General features: G+C 45.5%; 1 protein-coding gene across 1 annotated transcript in view; it reads left to right on the top strand.

Moving 5' to 3' along the window:
* Positions 1–8,702, top strand: part of WWTR1 (WW domain containing transcription regulator 1) — a 112,029-nt gene extending 103,327 nt beyond the window's left edge. The window contains exons 4-6 of the mRNA XM_006259171.4: positions 1,967–2,100; positions 3,778–3,890; positions 4,895–8,702. Coding sequence (XP_006259233.1) covers positions 1,967–2,100; positions 3,778–3,890; positions 4,895–5,079 — 432 coding nt within the window. The 3' untranslated portion in view covers positions 5,080–8,702. The remainder of the gene's footprint in view (positions 1–1,966; positions 2,101–3,777; positions 3,891–4,894) is intronic.
* Positions 8,703–16,796: the final 8,094 nt, after the last annotated feature.

The raw sequence follows: 16,796 nt of genomic DNA, 5'->3' as shown, positions 1-16,796 counted from the left end.
CTGACCATGTAGGCATTGATGCCACAGTTGCTTAGTTTTTTAATGAGGATGGGGTGGGAGACGGTGTCAAAGGCCTTGCTGAAGTCCAGAAATACTACATCCACGGCAACACCTGCATCCAATGCTTTTGTGACCTGATTATAAAAGGCGATCAGGTTGGTCTGACATGACCTGCCCCTAATGAAACCGTGCTGGTTGCCCTTGAGCATCATCCCCGATGCCAGCCCATCACAGGTGTGCTCCTTGATGATCTTCTCAAAGAGTTTCCCCAGGACTGAGGTAAGACTGATGGGCCTATGGTTGCCCGGGTCCTCCCTCCTCCCTTTCTTAAAGATGGGGACCACATTGGCCATCTTCCAATCACCTGGAACCTGACCCAAGCACCACGAGCGCTCGTAAAGCCGTGCCATGGGCCCAGCAATAACCCCTGCTAGCTCCCTCAACACCCTGGGGTGGAGAGCATCTGGACCTGCTGACTTGAACACGTCCAGCCCCTCCAGAAGCACTCCAACCCAGTCCTTCTCAACCTTAGGTCTTGAGGCATTCCCCTCGAGTCCGTCTTGAAACACAGTGGGGGAGTCCCAGTCCCTGCACAAGAAAACGGAGGTTAAAAATTTGTTAAAGAGGTCTGCCTTCTCTGGCGCAACCACCAGATTGCCCAGTGCATCTTGCAGGGGCCCCACGTTTCCCGGTGCCCTCTTCATCCTCCCTATATATTTGAAAAAGAGCTTATTATCTTTGATCTTGGACGCTAGTCCAAGCTCTATATCCACCTTAGCTTTCCTAACAGCCCCCCTACAGGCCCGAGCAGTGGATGTGTACTCTTCTTTGGAGATAGCCCCCCCCCCCTTCCACCGGGTGTACGCCGCCTTTTTGGCAACCAGGCATTCCCGGACGTCCTTGGTGAGCCAGGGGGGGGGGGGGAGGTTGGGCACTCTTGCCCCCCTTTCTTCTTGTTGGGATTGTCACCCCTTGGGCCCTGAGTATCGTCTCCTTAAGGAACAACCACTCATCTTGGGCACTGAGTTCCCCTGCCCTCGAGAACCCCAGCGCCTCTCCCACCAGTCTCCTCAACTCGTTGAAGTTGGCCCTCTTGAAGTCTAGGGCTACCAACTTGCTGCAGGCCCTTGTCACCCTGCGCTGGATGATGAATTCCAGCAAGCGATGATCGCTGTCACCCAGGTGGTCAAGGACTTGGAGCCCCCTTACCAGATCATCGCCTGTGGCCAGGACCAGGTCCAACAGGGCATTTCCTCTGGTGGGACTGTGCACCTCCTGGGTTAAGTGGAGGTCCTGTATCTTGGCCAGGAACCTCCTGGAATGGTCCGACCTGGCTGGCTGCTCCTCCCAGCAGATGTCCAGGTAATTTAGATCACCCATGACAGCTACATCCCTTGCCTTAAGTGCCTCTGCAAGCTGGCCCGAAAATTCCCGGTCCAGCTCCTCCCCTTGGTTGGGGGGTCTGTAGTAGACTCCCACCGTTAAATCCCTCTCCCCACAACCCCCTTATATCTTGACCCAGAGCACTTCAGTTTGCCCCTCCTCCGACCCCATTTTGCTGGCAGAGGATGTGTATTGCTCTTTGACATAGAGCGCCACACCCCCTCCCTTCCTTCCTTCTCTATCCTGCCTGTAAAGCCTATAGCCCCTAATGCTAACTGCCCAGTCATGGAGGAAGACTTAACCAGAGTTTGCAGCTATGGAGGATCTTTCATCTGTAATCAGTAATCTTGATCTCCTTTACAAGAGCATAAATCAGGAGTCATTGGTCTTTCTGATAAGAATCAAATTCCTAAATAAAAATAATAGCACGTTATATAGGTAACTCTTTATGAGAATGGATATTTTAGAGAGAGAACTTTATTGGAAGTCTCTCTGAGGTGTTTGGGTTACTATTACTTTCTTTTTTTTCCCCATTAATTTGCGTGTATTTTTTTTTTTATTTTTTTTATTTTTTTAAATCTAGGAAGCCGCACTATGCAGACAACTTCCCATGGAATCAGAGAACATGACCCCAGTTCAGACTGGAGTGAACACAACTACTATGACACAAGACATTCGAACAATTACAAATAATGGATCAGATCCTTTCCTGAACAGGCAAGTTAAAAGTTCTCCTCAGGCACTGGATTTGTGTTTTATCTCTGGTATGGTTTCTTTGGAATATGTTTTTGCTAAGCAAGCTGTAAAATTTTCAGAGTTGTATAGGGACTGGCAAAATTCTGGTGCAGCTCTGAAAATTTTGACCAATTGTCTCAAGGAGGAGTTTGACACACTTTCACCATTCACACATTTATCTTGTGATAGTTATGGACCGTACTGCCCAGTACAAGCCACACACATAATGAAAACTTTCTTCTTAAGCTTTAGACCAGTTGGAGCCAATCTTTTCTGCCAGGTGTGTAACAAATTAGCCGCATGCCCCACCAAGTGTCACTCCACTACTTTTCCCCTGTCCCATCTTCTGCTCTGCGTTCTGCTTCCTGATGCATCTGCCACTGTGCTGCCTGCCCCCTCTCTGCTCTGCCAAGTGCCACACAGAGCCTGCTCATGCCACTTGTGCCACATGTGTTGCAGGTTGGCCACCCCTGCTTTAGACAACAGAACAGAACCTTTAAAAAAAGAAAAGTGTGGGATGAAGAATCATTTTAAAAGCTGTTTGCTGTAAATGTGCATTGGGACAGTACTGCAAGTAAATTTGATTATTTTAGGCCTTGGAACTTTTTTATGGGGGAAAAAAAGTTTAAAGATTTTTCAATGATATTTTCACCTCAGTTACCTTGTTCTAAAGCTGTGTCTATGCTGACAGTTAGCAGCATACTTAAGCTGATACTCGTAAGCCCCTGATCCCTGGCAGCAGTTTTGGAGTCAACTCTGGAAACTGCTGGATTCTGAGTGTGAGCCCAACTACACCCTCACTTGCCCACTAGCCCTCCCCTTTCTTGCATTTGGAGCTTACCCTTGCACTGCAGGCCTGGAGCACAGGAGGTATACAAGCAGTAGCCCCACAATTCCTCATTTCTGATTTCTGGCCTTTCTGCACTCCACTTCCTCTCTCTCTCCATACCCTAAGTAGAGACAATCTCTAGATCAATTCTTAAAAGGGTTCCACAAAGGAATCTGGGATTCAGCTTATTACCGTGCTAAGAAGTAAGAAGCACAGTGCAGATGACTTTGGTGCAGGCTGCAGGGTGTGATATAGGGAAGAATGTGCTCATGTGGCTGAGGCTGGTTAAGGATGATTTCTTTGTCTACCCTAAGTATCCACATAAGTACATCCTAAATTTAAAAAGAATGACCTCCAAAGTACTGTAGTTTGAGATTTCTTTACGGCATCCACCCATTTAAACACATAGCTGTCTGATTGCAATCACAAATCGTGTTTAAATGGGCACAACTGCAGAAACAAAATTGTCCCCAATTTCAGCTCCCATAATTACAAATCAGCACAGGAGAAGACTGCCCAAATCCTTTGCACTCCTCTGAAAACATGCCTAGCAGTGTGCAATACAGGTGAAAATGTTATCCAGGTTGGGCTTGACTCTCTTTTGCTGTTCACTTGCAACAGTACAATTCTGATTTGGTGGCACTTTCCACCTGCTTTACACAGATGCAGTAACACGGCATGTACAGCAATGGAGACTCAAGTCCATTGTCTCAAAGTATTTAAATTAAGAATATGGATGGTTGCACAACTTTTTTTCAAACACCACTATCTGAGATTATCGGTAACAAGAACTTCTTTACTGAGGCTTCTTCATGTTTCAATTCATTTAGTGGGCCCTACCATTCCAGGGAACAGAGCACAGACAGTGGCCTAGGCTTAGGATGCTACAGCATACCAACCACACCTGAAGATTTCCTCAGCAATGTAGACGAGATGGATACAGGTAGGAACAAGGAATGCATGTCTGTTAAGCTAATAATAGTAATATATTTTATAATCAAGAATGTTGTGGAATTATAGGGGCTGACTAATAATTTCTTATCCTTGCACATAAAAAAAATAGACTGAGGCCATGGTGCTCTCCTGCATGGTGCTTAATGCCTTTGCTTCCAGCACTTCACTGGGGCATAGGAAGAGTGTTGTCTCTGTTGGAAGAGTATCAGTGGGTAATATTTCTCCCCTATTGAAGTTGGTGTGCATTTTTCAATTGACTTTATTGAGACTGGTTCCACCTGCACATCATGTAATGAACAGATGCTTTCAGAGGCTGGAAAGTATGCTACCATGATTCTCAACCCAGGTATTGTGGCACCCTGGGGTGCTGTGAGACCCTTTTAGAGTGCTGCACATGCTGTGCAATATTAGTAGTTATGTGTGCAAACACCTGCATAATTCACAAGATAAACCCAGAGATTTCAAGTAGGAATCCATAGGGTAAAATATGTTCTGACCTGTTGTCATCTTTTTGAGTTTTCTGCAATAGTAGAATTTGTCTTTCTGAGTCCTGTGCAACAGAAAAATTTCTTTATTAATTTTTCTGTAGTCAAAAAATAAGTGAAAGCTAAGAGCTGGCATTTCTGAAAGGGTGCCTTGAGTCTAGTAAGGTTGAGAACTACTGGTATGCTACCTACCTAGGGCCTGGTCCATTGTTCCTTGCTCTCCCGGTATGCTCAGTAATGACCTTGTATAAAAGTTAACCTAATGTAATTGCAGTGCTGAGCTTCCACAATGCCTCACATAATAGGGCCCCACTTCATGACTGAGGCCCCTGATTATCACTGTAAAAATAATAATAATGATTCTAAAGCAAATGTTACAGAAGATTAATCCCTACAAGATTTTGCTGGGGGTGGGGGCAGGGAGGATGGGGTATCCTTGTTGTCCATGTTGCTTTAATAATGTTTTGAAAGAGCCTGTTTTAACGGATCTTTTTTTTTTTTTCCACAGGAGAAACAGTAGCACAGACTCCCATGAACATAAATCCACAGCAGACACGTTTCCCTGATTTCCTCGACTGTCTTCCAGGAACAAATGTTGACCTTGGAACTTTAGAGTCTGAAGACTTGATTCCTATCCTCAATGATGTGGAGTCAGTACTTAACAAAAGTGAGCCCTTCCTTACCTGGCTGTAATCGATAGTTGTTCAGTGCTGATTCAGCCCATAGCACAATTCAACGTTTCCTTTCCCTCTTGAAATAGAGGTAGAGCATCTGAAAATCCTCAGATGTACAACTTCATGCCCTACTGACTTTCACTGCATCACTTTATTGTCAATTGTATCTTTGTCTGGATTTGATTGACAGTAATTTAAATATAAAATACATGCATAAAATTATATTATATTTTACTTTTTAAGAACTACTTCTACACATCTGTAGCCTTTTTCCTTTACATATCATGTAGAAGTGTTTCCCCTGGGGAGAAAAGAGGGAAATCATGTGGGTCCATGACTAAACTCATGGATAGTTATTATTACAAACTCTAATGAACTGCAAAAGCTGACCATAAGACTGAGTTTGCATCAGGCAGCTTGGTCCAGCAAAACCTGCACCAAATTGGACCATAAGTGCAGTTTTGTATTTATGACAATAGTACCAAATGCTTTTTTAAAATCTATTTAACTTGAGCTTTAAAAATCATGTGTTATTAGTAAAATTGTGCTGTATGAAATACAGAATAATTCTGATTCCATGTCAGCCATAAGAATTCTTATACATTTTGCAAAGGCACAAACAGTACTATTGCAGTTTATTTTTCAGTATATTACTGTATAGCTTCCAGATAATTAATACTTCCAAGTTGAATTGTTTAGTAACAGTTTTACACTACAATACTGTTGTAAAATAGACCAGATTGGTACTAATATTACCATTAAAAGAATGTGATTATAAACATGTAATTTCTAAAAAAAGCATCTTTGATTTTGATGTTTATTTTATTAAGCACTACAATTTTTTAACTAAATACATGAACAAATGGATGTTTTTTATAATTTTGTGGCAGTGGTTATCTTTGACAAGTGCAAAAATAGGTTTATAAAAATCAAGGCAGGAAAGTGAGAGACAATTTGATATTACTATTTTCAGTAAAAAAAAAAAAAAAGAAAAAATCTTTGTTCATCATGTTTTCAGTAGTAGCATTTTTAACTGACCATACTGATGACACTGTACAGATAACTGAATCCATGACAAGAAGATGGTCACTTTATCAGTCGATGATAAGCAGGAATTTGCTTGTGTCTGGTAAAGTTGCTAAAATTTTAACCTTTGTTCCTTGCTACAGTTAATGTACAGGACCAAGGTCTAATATCCTTTATACTCATGTATTGTATATCCTCTCATGCCTTCTTTATCGGATGTTTGGGACTGAAAAAGCATCAAGGACACACAGCATGCAGATCCCCTGAAGCATGAATGAAGTCCTGAAATTCTTAAGTATTTTAAACTGATATTATTTATAATATATGAATTTAAGCTTTTTATACTGAAAAATGCATCTTTTTATGAAAGGCATTAATACAGTTCTCTAAGTTTGATCCACTCTATGTGGAGAAAGCGAGAGACGTAGCACTCAGTGCAAATGTCTGTTTTGTGAGGTCTGTTACACATTAAGATCCTATCAATGCACCAGAATATTGGACATTAACTTTTTTTTTGGTTTTGTGGCTGGAAGGCAGGTGAAAAGGTCAGAGATGAGTGGCAGGGATATGAAGTAGATTTGAAAAGTGAGCAATTACATAACATAAAACAGTAGTACTGTAGTACCTGAAAGGGAAGGATGGCTGCAGATAGGGATGTACATGGAGAAAGAACCACTAGCATTCAGTTAAAAATACCATACCCATGAATTAATGGAAGACACTACCTTGAAAGAGAAGAGCTGCTGAGATGCATGTCATACCGGAGGCTGCAAGTTGCACTGTCTGCAGTAGTCTTTTAAGCAGGAAGGGGCAAAGCTTAAAATTATGAAGTTCTATAGAGAAGATTAGCTCTTTTATATTCTATTTTTTCATGTAAAATGAGATGAGGCAACAGAGTTTTTTGCTTGCATGGAACATTATCACTGAATGGGCATTGTTTTTCTTTCTTTTGTCTTTTTATTCACTTATGCCAGAAATAATTGTTGATAACTGAATAGGATCTTTCTGAACAAACAAGGGACCGAGCAGGGCTGAGCATTGTTACTGTATTATTATGAATATCTTTTTTTTTTTCCTTTAAAAAAAAAATTCAGGTTATCAACTCAGATGAAAAGCAGATGGTCCTAAGGGTCTTTTGATTACACAGTGGTTTAATGGCATCTGAATGTGACAGTGAAACTCTTCAAGCCAGCTCCTTAGCTTCTGTATGTCTATGGATGCCAGTGGCTCCATTTGATTTACACTCCACAGGGATTCAGCCTTGAGCACAACTCCTGTGAGGATATAGATCAGGAGATGATGTTTAGAAAATGGAGTCTGCTCATTTACTAGTAAATCTGCAGATGTTTATAAATGACATTTAGCATAAAATGGATAAAACTTGTAGACAGATCAGGTCAGACACTTTGCTGATGCCAGTTGGTTTACTTCCTGGACTTCATTAGGGCTATGCTGAACATCAGCTGAGGTTCTGACCCTAGGTGTTTACCACTTAAAATGAAAACAAGTGTAGTGTTCTTATCCAGTCGCATCAGATTGAGCATACAGCAGTTAATTCCAAAGTCAGAAACCTGATTAAGTTTTTATTAACACTGTACTGTAAATCAGAAATAACTCCAGTGAGGTCAGTGGAGTTAGACTGGTATAAAGCCAGGGGTGAATAAGGGAAGAATCAGGCCCAGAGACCATAAAAAGGTGGACATTATATAACTTTTCATATTACTGTGATAAAATAACAGAATTAAATAGAAAGGTGCTACATAGAACGTTATTGTTGTTGTGAAGCAGCTGCCAGGATGTTAGGTCAAACTCTTTTTTTTTTTTTTTTAATTTCTAAACCAAATCTTGGTGAAGATAAAGAAATTCTTTCCACCTTAAACTGTTTTTTTTTTGGTTTTTTTTTTGTTGTGGGGAGGTGTATTGGATGAAGTGCAACAGAAAAAAAATCTATCTTATATGTGAAGTCCTCCTTTCATGGAGTTTTCTGACTTTAAAATAGGTTTTTAACAGAAGTGCAAGTTTTGAAAAGCATATGAATATTATTGAAATTACATTTAATTTTTGACAATATTTCACTGTATTATTTCAGGTTATAAAATTACATTTATTTTACTGAATTTACACTGTCTACTTGTAGTATAATACAGTATATATGCTAGTAGGGCAGTTTTACTGTTGACCATCACTGAGTGTGGCATACATAAATGTTGGTGATATGGAAGTAATGGGATGTTGTTAATTGCAATTTGTTTTGGGTAACACTATTAGAATTTACCTTTTCAGGAGGGTTGACTTTATGAAAACGAATACTGTGTTTTGGAGGCAGATGGGAAGGGTTTAAAATGTCTATTTTAAATATGGGAAAATGGGTGTTCAAACAAACTTTGTTTCCTAATACACTACATCTATGTATGTGCTAGTATTTTAACTTTTGTATTTACTTTTTAATTTTGTTATGTTATATGACTACATGTGTGAGCATTTGTTTTTAATTTAGAATATTTTGCATACAAGGAGTATGCATCAAAAGCAGTTGGATCAAACTGTTGTACCCAGAGTTTGGTTCTGGTTTTTATTTCATCTTGTACAAGAAAAATAAATATAAATGAATTTAAACATCTTGGCTGAATTTTTATTTATTACATTTGTTTTTGTCCTGGGGAATTTTAGAACATATTTCTTGAGGAGTGGTAGAACAGCATTTGGAACAGAAACAAAGAAAAACACAGTTCTGTAAAAAAAAAACAAAACCGGATAGTTTTAGCTTAAATATCCAGCATTTAGTAAAACACAAATGGAGAAGATTCTGTTCCAGCTAATTAATACCTGTAGTGAACAGATACTGTAATTCTGCTCATTCCACCCCCAGTGTCTCATAGCAGCACCCCTACCCATTTGTTCCAACACCATCTTGTAAGTTACACATTTAAGTGCCTCATTACAGTCAAAGCAGCTCTCTATGAATAATATTCTCACTTCCTTACAGGCAGAATACCAACATGACCATTGACCACTTCGACCATGTAAGCCAAGGACTGGCAATTATTTCAGCTGGAGGGCCACTTAATGACTTTTGGTGAGCTGTTGAGGGTTGCAAGAGTAGCCTTATCCCTTGACAGGTGCCCCACCTGTGATCGCTGTCTTGGAACCAGACGTTTTACCCCTAACTTTTGCCACTGCAAGTCCCTCCCCTTGTCCCTGGAAGTAGTCCTTTTGGGAGGAGGGTTTGCTATCTTGGAACTGGAAAAAAAATTGTATACTAAAAATCAAACATCTATAACATATTTTAATTTTATTTAAAAAATATTTTGTCCCGATTTATGTGTGTGTGCATAGTGTGTATAGAGTCGATTGGGTAATAGCTCAAAATAAAGTCTTACTCTTGTATATTTTGTGTGGGATGTGGGCATGGGAGAGGGTTTTGACGGGGGGGGGGCTGTGCCCCCTGCCACATGTCCCACCCCTCCCATGACGCACAGTCCCTGCCACTGGTGGCAGCAGCGGTAGCAGGCGGCAGGCCCTCAGGGTGCTCGTGGCTCACAGCAGACAGTGCCCCAGTGGCACGTGGCTCTGGCTGAATCCTGGGAGCTGCGCATAACAGCACAGAACTGGCCCAGCCCACTGGCACACACCTTCAACCAAGACCAGGCTAGCTTTGTGCCAGCATGTGGGGCTCCTGGCACTGCAGGCAGAAGCCACACGCCATAGGGCTGGGTCAGCTCCATGCCTTTATGTGGGGCTCCCAGCACTCCAGTGGGGAGCTGCAAGTGGAGACATGGACCTAGCCCAGCCTGATGGGGTGGGACTCCTAGCAGCTCCCAGTCCATGTGCCACTGAGCCAGGTGGGCTCTGCGCCCCCACATGTGGCTTCTGGCTCTCCTTCCAGGAGTTGCACCCCATTGGGCTGGATCCATGCCTCCACATGCAGTTCCCCACTGGAGTGCTGGAAGCCTCGCACAAAGGCATGGAGCCAGCCTGGCCTGACTTGATGGTGTGTGCCAGCAGGCCAGGCCAGCTCCATGCTGCCATGTGCAGATCCCAGGATTCGGCCAAAGCCACATGCCAACGGGTTGGGGGAGAACCTCTGCTTACCACAGGCTATGAGCACCCCGAGGTCCCATTGCCTGCTGCTGCTGCTCCTGCCAGTGGCAGCAGGGGCTGTGCTCCATAGGGGGGCGGAGCATGTGACAGGAGGGGGCCCACACTCGCCCACAAACTTTGCGTGAGGCTGCCACTGCTGCCTCTGGGCTGCCCAGCGCGTGAGCTCCGGGCAGGCAGCAGCAGCAAACACTGCAAAGTGTGGCAAATGGTGGGACTGCAGCTGCTGCTGCCATGATGCAGCCCCAACAGGTGAGCCTGGAGCTGCCTGGGGCTGCCTGTGCCTGCTCCAGACAGCCCCGTGCGGGCTGCAACTGGCTGCAGCAGGGAGTGTGGGCCACAGGGCAGGAGCGGGGCCACTTTTCCCCACACTCTGCATCAGCTCCTTCCCTGCTGGTGAGCATGGGGTTGGGGCTGTCCGCTGTCCCTGGCCTGTACTGCAGAGCTAGGGGGCACTGGGAGCGAGCAGGCATGGGAACACAGGGCCTGCACTGGTGTCCCAGGGCCAGCAGCAGGAGTACAGGGTCTTGGCTGGCAGGGGCACTGAGGATCTGGTCCAGCTCCCTGCTCTCCCTGGTGGTGCAGCCCAACCTGGCTCCACAGACCCCTGCCAGCCCATACCCTGCTCTGGGCCCCACTGGTGCTGGCCCTGAGACATTGGTCCCAAGACGGTGACCGGGAGCAGGGCACCTGTCAAGGGGTGAGACTACCCATGCGGCCCTCGACAGCTTGCCAGAATTGGGTAAGCGGCCCTCTGCCCAAAACAATTTCCTGCCCCTGCCATACAATGATGTAATGCATCACTATGTTCTCATGGGACAATGTGCAGATGTGCCCAATGTATGGCAGTTAATGGACCTGTTCTTGTATAGGTGCAATGCTTGGTGTCTGTTTCTGACCAAAGAATACTTCCTTTCGCTGTTACACTTGAAGATACTAGTTACTAGGTCTTGACCAATATGCCATGCCCCATGGGTAGGCTTAGCCGAAGCACAGTACCCCATGAGCTTGGCTCCTCTTTCATTCCAGAGCTAGGACATTCATACCTAACTCAGGTATGTCTAAAGCATATCAGGCAAAAGGACCAAAAGAGAGGTGGGTTGTGAAGTTGGGCCTGATTTTTAAGAGGGAAATCTGTGAGGCTAGGCACGGGAAGAGAAAGGCATAGTATCCCAAAATTTGAAAACCATTGAACTGTAAACAATATTCAGATGAGCCCTCTGTCTTTCCTTATTGAGTGAGCTAAATGGCTTTCTATCTGAAAGCAGACTTTTTTTATATATGAGGAAGTGGCAGAGCAAGGGGAGGAGGAGAACAATTGAGCCAAACACTTCATCAGGTTTGAGTGAGAGAATATTAGGAAAATATAATTTTTTCCTGCTACAGGAAAAATCTGGCTCTTGTTTTGAACTGGGTTATAGCAGGCACCATGGTGCGGAGGAATGAGCATGGGTCAGGGAGATGAGAGATCTGCTCTAATTTTTGCTCTGCCACTTATTCACCATGTGTTTTTGAGCAAGTTGCTTCATTTTTCTGCCTCAGTTTCTCCATCTGAAGGGGCAATGGTAGATTTACATCTGTTTTCTGTTTTGACAATTTAATAATCAATGGCTAGCAGTACCCTCAGGCTTACAAAGTTGGGTGTATCTGGGGTAGTCTCTAAAATCATTTGGACATGAAATTATGTGCCTCAGAGTTGTAAAATGTCATAGATTCATAGATTGTAGAGTCGGAAGGGACCATAAAGGGTCATTGTGTCCGATCCCCTGCCCCTGGCAGGCAAGAGGACCGAGGTCAGATGACCCCAGCCAGGTGTCTATCTAGCCTCCTCTTGAAGACCTCCGAGGTCTATCTAGTACCACCTCTCTTGGAAGCCCATTCCAGATTCTGGCCACCCTTACTGTAAAAAATTTCTTCCTAATGTCCAACCTGAATCTAATCTCCATTAGTTTGCCCCCATTATTCCTAGTTACTCCTAGAAGCACTCTGGTAAATAGCGCATCTCCAATTCCTTGTTGTTCTCCCTTGATAAACGTATAGGCGGCTACAAGGTCTCCCCTCAGATGTCTCTTGTGAAGGCTGAAGAAATCCAGATCCCTCAACCTCCACTTGTAGGTTCTTTCATGGAGGCCAGTAATCACACGAGTGGCCCTCCTCTGGACCCTCTCCAGATTCTCTGTGTCCCTCTTGAAGTACGGTGCCCAAAACTGGACACAGTACTCCAACTGCGGCCTAACCAATGCTGCAGAGGAGGAGCATCACCTCCCTCGATCTGTTGGTCATGCATCTGCTAATGCACGACAAGGTGCGATTGGCCTTGTTGATGGCTTCGTTACACTGCCGGCTCGTGTTCATCTTGGAGTCGACTACGACTCCAAGATCCCTCTCAGCAGCTGAGCTGCCGAGGAGGTCATCCCCCAACCTATAGGTGTGCTGGGGATTCCTCCTCCCTAGATGGAGTACCTTGCATTTATCTTTGTTGAATTGCATCCTATTTCGTTCTGCTCATTGATCCAACCTGTCCAGATCAGTCTGTATCTGCTCCCTGCCCTCTGATGTGTTAACTTTGCCCCATAACTTGTTATTATCTGCAAACTTGGAGAGGGTGCTGTCCTGTCTGCTTGGCTTTATTAGTGTCTTCTACAAAAATTTTCCTCAGTCCAATTTGATCTCTCTGATGCAGCATACAGGATGTGATTCTGCTGTCCACATGGAAACACAGTCTCTGGCTTCGTCTCTCTCCTACCCCAACTTTTCCTTATCAGCACAACAGAAATATTCAGAGCAAGCAAGAACCAAATGAACCTCAATGCTACAGAAATAAGTTTATGTAAATCTGCCTACTGGTGTAGATCAATAGGTCTTCAGTGGGGGTCTCACCCCTGTAATGAACAAAACAAGGTCTCTTCTGTGTATATACTATCATAGAATGCAATATGCCTATATTCTGGAATAGTGATATTATATATTAGTGTCTGAACTCACTTTGAGAAACATATGTTAATTTATGCAATGTTTGCTCAGGAATCTTAATCAAGTTCCTTCAACAGAAGTGGTGTGTGTGTGTGTGTGTGTTTTCTTTCTGAGGTCTTTCAGCTGATTCCCAGCAGGGCCAATTCACATCTTGAAAAATGTCTCTGCTTTACTTCCAAGTTAAGCAATAGTGCAATGCAGATTGAATCGCTGTGTCTACTCATGGAAGACCTCCAACTGCAGCACTCTTTACAATTTTGAGAGTTTCCTCCCTGATTATCTCTAAAAAGCTAAAGATAGTGTCATTTTAGCATTCCCAGATAGCAATTTAATATAATAGCCCTGACTACTGACATTGTGCGTTTGCTCTCCATGTGTTCAGCAATCCAATAGAGGCTGCACCAAGAAATCTACATCAGCCACACTTCCACTCTGCTCCTCTGTGCCAGTTAGTTCTACAAAACCAATTCTTTTTAACACACTCCCATTCCATGTACAGATAGAAAGTTTTGACCTGGGTTCATTTCAGAGCTGGATTGCCTGCAGATGGCAGCAAATAACTTGTTTCTTTCCAGCTGCATTTGAACAGTGGATGCTAGATTAGCTGCTCCAGTGTTCCCCCAGTGCACAAGCTAAATCCTAGTGGGAATTTACTTTTTACACTTAAAAAAAATCTATTTTGACCCCAAAGCTTGTTTCAATGATATGACTGACACTGAACTTTTGAGTTTGTTGCCAAATTTGATATCTTATCTGGAAAGCAAAAGGAAGGAAGACAGTTGAAAATGTAGCATTCATGAGAGAGTAAAGCAAGTAAAAGATGGCAGGAAACAAGACTATATTGGGATGAGTATGGCCACATAACCTGAGAAACTGGTAAGAAAGTGGGGGGGAAAACTGTTTCCTTAATCCTTTGTCATAGCATCATGGAATGTATGGGGCTGAATAGGCACAGCAAACAAAGAGAGATTTTGCCTGGGGGAAATGGGACAGTCTCCATCTCTGGTGAAAATAATTCATGTACGTACATAGCAGGCAGGATTTTAGAAGGTTCTTGTCTAAAGAATCATTATGAAAGCAAGGAACATAGAAGAGCAGGGCTGAGTGCCCATTCCAGCATGCACCTGGTGTCTCATTTCTCATCACCAGGGGAGCCTTTTCTATGCAGCAGTTTTCATGGTGGCATAACCTGTACTTTTGCATTGTCTTTTGGGTGTACCAGCTGGATCACAGCCATGTATCTCACTGTGCGGGTGGAGGTACTTTGTATTTGATGCTGCCAGAATCCTTTCCATGGAAGCATCGCAGGGACTGATTTATCCTGAAATCTTGTCTTTACTAAGCATATTTCATCTCCTGTATTAACCTGCTTGTTCGCCTATGTTCAGTTATGGTGAATGTAATGGTGCATTTCTACAGGTTGATGCCCTTCGGTGGGGGTCTCAGGCACTGGGAGGTTTACAAGCAAAGGCTGCACTGCTTTTTGAAGGCAATTTCTCAAATACAACTCTGATTAAAGTAAAGCTATAGGCTGCTGGACGCATTACTTCACTCGTTCACAAATGTGCTTGAATGACAAAGCTGAAACCTGGCATACTGCACAGGTAGGCTAGTGATATCTGAGTGAGTGCCAGGTAACTGCTGTTCACGACAGTGGGTTTGAATGCCTTGCACAGCAGGGGTTTCCAGCACCTGCAAAGCAAACACAGCAGCAGGTCTCACATTGTGGGGGAGCTGATCTGCTCCATCACAGGGGTGCAGCAACCATCAATGGTTAAAGCAGTGTCTAAGGGGCTGGGAAGCATGCAGTGTGTGGATGCTCTTCTGACCTAGGATCTTTGGGCAGGAGCCATGGCCTCAGCACAGTTGGTGTCAGCAGTCGTGACACCCATCCTGCTTGGCTCGTCCCCTCCTGCTGCCCTGTGGCTGCTGCAGACTGGCCGAGGCGGGCGCGGGCCCTGCGCTGCTCCCCTGCAGGATGGTGCTGAATGAAGCGAGAGGTGCCAGCAGCGGACTCGTTAGGGCGCGCGGGCGCTTGGGCGGGAAGTGCAGGAGGCAGGAACGAGCTGAGGTGGTGCAAGCGTGTCATGAGGCGGGAAGTTGCTGAGTGCCTCAGGAGGCGGGAAAGCGCTGAGGTTGGCGCGAGGCAAGGGCGGCAGCGTGGAGGCGGCTCCGTCTTTGCTGTCCGCAGCCGGCCCCAGGCAGCACCTCGACCCCACGAACCCAGGCAGCCGGGCTCCGGGCACCGCGACCCCCAAACCCCGCTGTGGGGCAGGGTCTCCTGGGGCAGGGCCAGCTCCAGCTGGGCAGGGGCAGGGGCAAGGGCAGGGCAGAGCACAACCTTGGCAGGAGGTGGTTCCTCACAGCCTCGGGGACAGGGAGTAGGAGCAGCTGGGACACCTTGCACTGCAACCAGCCTGTGAGGGAGACCACAGCAGCTTGCACAGCCTCCAGAGCTGTGGCCATGTCTTTGGCCGCCACCCTAGCACGCCTGGGGGCTCAGGCAGCAGCCCTTTGCTGGCGGGCTTCACACGTGTCCTCCGTGCCTGGGTCCTGGGATGGCCCAGTACTGAGAGTGCCAATCCTGCATCTCCACTTCCCACCAGGTAACCAGGTTCTCCCGAGGGACTGGCTCGCCGTGTCCACTGGGCATGGGGTGTGTCAGCCGGGTCCTGCCCCTGCTTCCTTAGCCCAAGGAGCAGGGGCAGCTAAGCCATTTTGATTCCTCCCAGCAGCCCTTCCTACCCATAACAGACAAAGAAACGAAAGCACAGGATCCAAACTAAACCAACAGAAAAGGAGCAAATGTAAATCTGTTGTTTTCCTTCAGATGGGGGCAAGGAGCTATTTGTGGCTCCGTGCGTCTCCCCAGTCCCAGAGCAGGTCCTCTCGTCTTCTTTGGGCACTCTGCCCCCAGAGCTCCTGACCCTCCTTGTAGCTCCCTGCTATATCCTTGCCCCCGAGTCCAGCAGACTGAGCTGTGGACCACGTGCAGTTGGGGCTTCGGGGCTGAGCACCTCCTTGTGAAGAGATGACATGCTCCATGTACTCCGGAGCCTGTGAACTGCCTGCGACTGGGGCTGACATCTCAGACTGCCTCCCTCAAACATGGGCTCAGGCTTTACCCCTTTTGCTTGCCTGGCTTCATGCCTTTCATCCACACCTGGGCCCTCGGACTCCCCTGTACCAAGGGTGATGATCCTGTGATGCTGCTTTGTGGGGAACTAGGTTCTCCTGAGGGATTGACTGCCCCGAAAGGTCTCCCTCGTTTTTTGGCCCTGTCCATACCCTTCCTGGCTAACCTGAAGTACTTCCCTGTAAGTGGGGTCTAGGTCCTTTCACTATTGCCCCTCCTTGGGGGGTGGCTCTCTGTGGGCCCTGCACTGAGTAAGGGCTGGGTCTGGGCCTTGCCCTCTTGAAGCGGAGAAGGATTTTATAACACTAGCCCAAGTGTCTTGCTGCACTGAGCTCTCTCCTCCGACCTGGGAATTATTACTTTTCTCGTGCCAGGGTGTGCTGTTGTGAGAGGGTGGAACAGCTTGGCGTGAAAGTGTATTTTATTTTCTTTCTGTTCTTAAAACTGCTGCAGTGTTATAATTTTCCTTCCCAGTGCTGGAGAAAGGGTTTGCTGTGCCTTAA

Source organism: Alligator mississippiensis, chromosome 7, assembly GCF_030867095.1.
Source record: "Alligator mississippiensis isolate rAllMis1 chromosome 7, rAllMis1, whole genome shotgun sequence".
NCBI lineage: Eukaryota > Metazoa > Chordata > Crocodylia > Alligatoridae > Alligator > Alligator mississippiensis.
This window is presented reverse-complemented; position numbering and strand designations above follow the sequence as displayed.